At 47.2% G+C, this 6,089-nt stretch overlaps 1 protein-coding gene across 4 annotated transcripts in view; it reads right to left on the reverse strand.

Moving 5' to 3' along the window:
- Nucleotides 1-5,742, reverse strand: part of LOC102431752 (zinc finger protein 551-like) — a 17,577-nt gene extending 11,835 nt beyond the window's left edge. For 3 of the 4 annotated variants that reach the window (XR_002827136.1, XM_023747224.1, XM_023747223.1), the window contains exon 1: nucleotides 5,481-5,742. Coding sequence is in view for 2 of the 4 variants with exons in the window: in XM_023747224.1 (XP_023602992.1) it covers nucleotides 5,481-5,483 (3 nt within the window). In the remaining 2 variants the exon portion in view is untranslated. Of the gene's footprint in view, nucleotides 1-1,735; nucleotides 1,740-5,480 lie in introns of all 4 variants that reach the window. The other variant, XM_023747225.1, reaches the window with a different exon arrangement.
- Between the last annotated feature and the right edge of the window lie 347 nt (nucleotides 5,743-6,089).

Raw genomic sequence — 6,089 nt, forward strand, 5'->3', positions numbered from 1 at the left:
CTGGTCATTAAGTTGTAATGGCTGCTCAGGTATATATATATACCTATATGTATATATATATATATATATATATTGATTTTAGAGAGAGAGAAAAATGGGGCGGAGGGAGGGAGGGAGAAAGAGAGAGAGAGAGAGAGAGAGAGACAGAGAGAGAGAGAGACAGCAATTGTTTAGTTCCATTATTTTTATATATTTTTTGGTTGGTTCTTGTAATCGCCCTGACAGGGGATGGAACATGCAACCATGGCATTATTGAGATGATTCTCTGACCCACTGCTTGGTCAGACATGTGTGGAATTGTAAATGAAATAATCCAATAATGTACCTGAGAATAGATAGATACATAAAAACCATCATGATGACAGAAAGTGGAGAAAGGCTGGAATAGGATTCATGGGGTTGCATAAGTGTCTTTTTTACATGGATATATTTCAATTAAGCTGTTTCAAAGGCAGATTGTATTATTGCATCAGTTATTTTATATGCTGAGAATGAAGCACTGATAAGGGCAGAAGGAACTTGGTTTTAGTGATGGAAGCATGTATGGAAACACCAAAAAACACTTTTTAAAAAAAATGTCCATTTTAAATCAATTCTACTTAAATCAAATTGTGAAAAAGGTTTAAAGTTAATGCCCCAATAATTTTACTGTTTTATTATGAAAGTGCTTGAGCATATTTGGTACTGGTGTATCAGCATATTGGAAATCTTATATAATAAAGAGGCAATATGCAAATTGACCATCAAGCCTTCATACAAGATAGCCGCCCCCATGTGGTCACAAGATGGCCGCTACAACATGGCCAGCAGTGGAGGGCAGTTGTGGATGACCAGGCCTGCTGGGGAGGGCAGTTGGGTGGGACCAGGCCTGCAGGGGAGGGCAGTTAGGAGTAACCAGGCTGGCAGGGAGGGCAGTTAGGGGCGATCAGGCCAGCAGGGGAGGGCAGTTGGGGGCAATCGGGCTGGCAGGGCAGCAGTTAGGCGCCAATCAGGCTGGCAGGCAGGCGAGCGGTTGGGAGCCAGCAGTCCCAGATTGTGAGAGGATGTCCAACTGCCGGATGTCTGACCAGCAGTCAGATATCTCCCAAGGGGACCCGGATTGGAGAGGGTGCAGCCTGGGCTGAGGGAAACCCCCCCCCTCCCCCCCAGTGCACGAATTTTGAGCACTGAGTCTCTAGTAAAATATAATGATGTGATACTGCAATATCTTATTATGCCCATGTTCAGTGCCATCATTTGGGCAGTTTGAACCTCAAAACAATGAGAGTACTTACACCAGGGATATTAACAAAGATTACAAATGTAGGCTTCACTTAATGCATTACTGAATGCTTAGACTTAACATATTTAACAATTCAAATTAAACCTGTAAGTATATAGTACAAGTGGGTTTAAATTGTACACGGGATAAAAATTGAGAAAGAAAAATTGAGACTGTAAATGATTTGATACTGGTCTTGTCAGGCAATACCCTTGTAGTCCCTCAGATTGTTTCTCAAAGACAACAAATACATGGCATCACACTTCACCCTCTTGAGCCCAATCCCAAGGTGCTGAGGCCATGGCTTTGCACCACCTGCTGCACACTGTTCTTTGAACAACACTTCTCTCACACAGCTTCATTCCCAGAGGCACAACTTCAAAGGTAAGGCAAATTTATAAGGACAAATTGTTTCCTAATCATCTTCTTTTCCAAAATTATAGTTCACCATCTCCATAATCTATTTCTCCTTACCATTCTCCCTTACTAATGCCAGTGGAGATTTTGAAGCCTGGGTAACACTGATGTATGCTATCTCATTCCTATCAACCAGTGTGTCAGCCCCAACAACAAAAGGCAGGTGGTTAGTTAAATGGCACCTAAGCTCTATACCTAGAATATAGTATAAAAACACCTTCTTTACAGGTAATCACTCTAAAATTCACCTTATTGGATCATTGAACCACCACCACAAATGGACTTTCCCATCATTCACTCCTGACTCAATGTTAGGGTGCCGTGGCCATGAATTCACATTCCCTCTGCAAGTGTACATCACTCTTTACAAACCTCTCTCACACCTGAACTCCCTCAGCCCCAGCCCTCATAGTCCTCTCCTTAGCCTTCTACTTATTACTCATCATGTGTGTGCCAGAGAACGCTTGCCAACATCTCTCACTTAACGCCACTCAAGTCTCAGCCCCGATGGCCCTCTGCACCATGCCCAGTGAGTCTCACAGATGACCACTCAAGCCTCGAAGCTAATCCACAAGACTGACTGCAACTCCCCACATACAGGCCACACCAAGGGACACAACAAAATCCTGGTGTTTAGAGAAGTTAATATGTATCAGCTCTAGTCTCATCTTATTTGAATAACTCTTCAGCCTCCAATTAATCTCAAGTCCACTCATCTTTTAAAGGGTTGGCCACTGAAAAACCATGATCTCTCCCTGACACTCTACATGACAACTTCTGTCCCTATGCTGTGTTGTGACACCCACCTCCCACTAACAGTGGCCCCAGCAGGAAAACCAGTCCTCAGGCTCACTCTGTCCCTTCTGAGTTACTACTACCATTACCAACCTGACCATGATTCCCTGTATTAAACTGATGGACAGTCCTGGCTGATGTGTCTCAGTTGGCTGAGCACTGACCCATGCACGGGTTAGGTCACATGCCTGGGTTGTGGGCTAGATCCATAGTAGGGGTCACGCAAGTGCCAACCAATCCTTGTTTCTTGCTCATCACTGTTTCTCCCTCTCCTCTCCCTTCATTCTATATCATTCATTCATATATGTATATAGATATATATATATATATACATATACATAGATTTTTTTTTTTTTTTTTTGTTAAAGCCTGCAGATTTCAGAATCAGCTCACTCTTCACTCCAAGCCTTTGCATATTCTGGAACCAATGCCCTGGAGGAACTCCCACTCATTACACTGGTTGCTAAATACAAGGTCCACGTCATGAAGCTCTAGCCATGGCCGTAGGAGTCTGGGCTTAGTGTCTGTTCAAAGTACCCAGGTCCAAGGGCTACAAGAGCAGCTGGACAGTCCCAGGACTCTACTCTCTCAGAGGCCACAAGTGTGTGAGGCCCTGAAATAAGCTCCACAAAACTGTACACCTAATTGATTCTGCATTTGCAGGAATTCGTGGAAAGAAAATGGTCTAGCCTTGACTGGTTTGGCTCAGTGGATAGAGCATCAGCCTGAGGACTGAAAGGTCCCAGGTTCGATTCCAGTCAAGGACATGTACCTTGGTTGCGGGCACATCCCCAGTAGGGGGTGTGCAAGAGGCAGCTGATCGATGTTTCCCTCTCATCGATGTTTCTAACTCTCTATTCCTCTCCCTTCCTCTCTGTAAAAAAATCAATAAAATATATTAAAAACAAAAAAGAAAATGGTCTACTGAGAGCCTGACAACCGCCACCCTGATCTATGGGCTCAGGCAGCTCAGTGCCCTTGCCCAGCCCAGAGGCCAGGTCCCCTCCTCAGTGCTCACTCTGCCAGTTCCCTTATCATTTACAGGACTTCCCCTTCCTGTCCACAGCTGCTGTCCTCTGTCTTCTAGGCTGTACTTCCTCAGAGCAATATTAGGAAAGTTAGAACCCTGCCTCAGAATATGTCCCTCTTTTTTTCACAGCCATCTGTTATTAGGTCTCATCAAATAATTGAATCGACACCCACTCCCCTGGGAACTGACCTTAATGCCATTTCACAATGGACATTCTACTTGCTTAGACCACATTCCACTTGCTATAAGACTGTTATCTCTCCCCTCCAGAGTTTCCCAGAATCCAGACCTAAACAGAGAATTCTCTGCCCAGAAAACGCCCACCCTAGAGTCCTTTAAAATCTCTGACTCCCCGTCTTTGAGTGATGGTGCCGTTTATTAGGTCAAGATGACCTAATAAATTCATAATTCTTTACCCTTTTTGGCCTCGTGTGTTCCTCCTTCGGTGATCCTAACATTTGGTGGGGAAACCTGGGAGGGTTCTATGGGGACAGGGAGCCATCGCCCCAGTCACCCTAAGTTTGCTACTTGGACAGCAGCAGCCAGTGGCAGCTCAACCTGGGCTTATCTCCAAATCCTACTCGGTGACTCGACTGCCAGCCTGGATTAGCCCTCCTTCCCGAGACAGCCAAGGATTAAGCCGGACCGGGAACCGCTCCTTCTCCACTGCTGACCCTCCATCCCACACCAGCCAATCTTCTCTAGGTGAGTGACAATCCACAATTTCCCTCGTCTGGGGTCTTCTGCCCACTCTCTCTCACTGATTCTCCAAAGTCTCTTATCTTAAAAGTCCTAGCGCTAGGCCAGAAGACTCCTCATCCATTTGGCTTTGGGTCCCTCTTGAGTGAGGGCACCAAGTCCAGAGTGTCACTCTCATTTCTCAGGAAATTGGTTTAGCTGGGGAGATGCCTGACCTAAACAGTCACCTTTGGGCCTGTGGCCTGTCACTCACCCTTCCTCTCTTGTGGGCCACACCACACTCCCACTGCACACTCACGGGGGAGATCATCCCAACCACCTCATTTTCTTTTGTAACAATGTTTGGTCATAATATAAACTAGATGATAAGTCTCAATGGCCTAAAAATGGCACTTTTAATTTTGACACATTGCACAATTTAGATAATTGCTGTCACCCCATGGTTCCACCTTTCCAGATTAAAACCCATCTGGAACACCTCCATCACATGTGCTGGAGTCCCCTGTTACAGCCACCTGGTTGGGCCCACCAGACTCCACCTTACCCTCATCTATCGTTCACCCAATGCAGATGTAGCCCCCAATAATCAGTCTTTACCTGTCCCCGTAACCCACCATATCCGACTCAAAAGGGCAGTTCAGATAATCCCTCTCCTTATAACCCTGGGCATCACAGCAGAGGTTGGAACTGGCACAGGGGCCTAACCACTGCTCTATCCTATTTTGACATCCTGTCTCAGGACCTACAAGAAAGCTCTGGATGCCAGCAAGGGGCAAAACTGGGAAACAAGAACCTCGCCCCCAGGGTACCTACCCTCCCCTAGCAAATAACTCGTCAGGCAACTAAGACCACTGACCTTTTCCTCCCTAAGGATCACATCTAGGCCTCAGTTGCATTTCAGCTCCAGGCCCAGAAAAGCAGCAAAAGCAGACAAGTGAGGCTGTGGCAGCCTCGGGACCAGCTTCTGCCTCCCAAGTTCTTCAACAGGACTGTTTTCGAGCCTTCCAGATGGCCTAATAAATCCATAATTCTTCTCCCTTTTGGGCCCTAGTGTTCTTCCTTCCGCAACCCTAGTATCTATGGCCCCAGCGTTCTGAGAGTGAAAGTAAAACTCCTCCTGCAAAACCTCACCTCATGTCTCTGCTGCCTTTACACCCACAACAGGCCCGGGGTCCCGAGTCCTCCCTGCGCAGTCGCACCATCACGTCCTTACAAGGCGGCACTGCAGCCTTTCACCCTCTTCCCCCATCAGCCATGTGTCACCCACGAGGGACTCACCATTCTGAGCGCTGGGACCTGGGCGGCGGGACCTGAGAGGCCGGTCCCCAAGGCTGGAGGGTGAAATGGGGTCAGGCTGCGGGGACGCTGTGAGCAGAGAGGAGTCCGGGAGGCACGGGGACCCCAATCTCGGGCTGTTGGGGCTCAAAGAGCCTCAGACACACCCCGCACGGCAGGCGCGCTGCCTCCCAGGACTCCTCCTCCTCAGGACCAGCGCCCTGAAGCCTGTGACTCTGTGGAGACCTGAGAGGTTAAAACGACCATCAAGAGGAGGAAGCAGGAAGTCCCACCCTAACCGGATGCGCAGACACCAAAATGCCCTTTAGCTCCGCCCACGCGGGCGCATTTCCTTCTGGGTAATGTAGTTTTTCCAACCGCCCAGAATCCTAGCCAATGACTTAGGTGTTGTGTGCCCAGCAAGTAATACCTGAGGAGGAAGATGGGACCAGAGGCCTGGCTAACTGGCACAAACTGATGAATCTCAGAGGGAAGAGGGTGGGGAGAAATGCAAGAAATCCACCAAAGGATATAGACACAGGGGAAATGGAATACATCTGTAATATTATCAACAATAAAAAATACATGTATTTTTTAAATAATGTAGCCCAG

Source organism: Myotis lucifugus, unplaced genomic scaffold (assembly GCF_000147115.1).
Source record: "Myotis lucifugus unplaced genomic scaffold, Myoluc2.0 scaffold_816, whole genome shotgun sequence".
Taxonomy (NCBI): Eukaryota; Metazoa; Chordata; class Mammalia; order Chiroptera; family Vespertilionidae; genus Myotis; species Myotis lucifugus.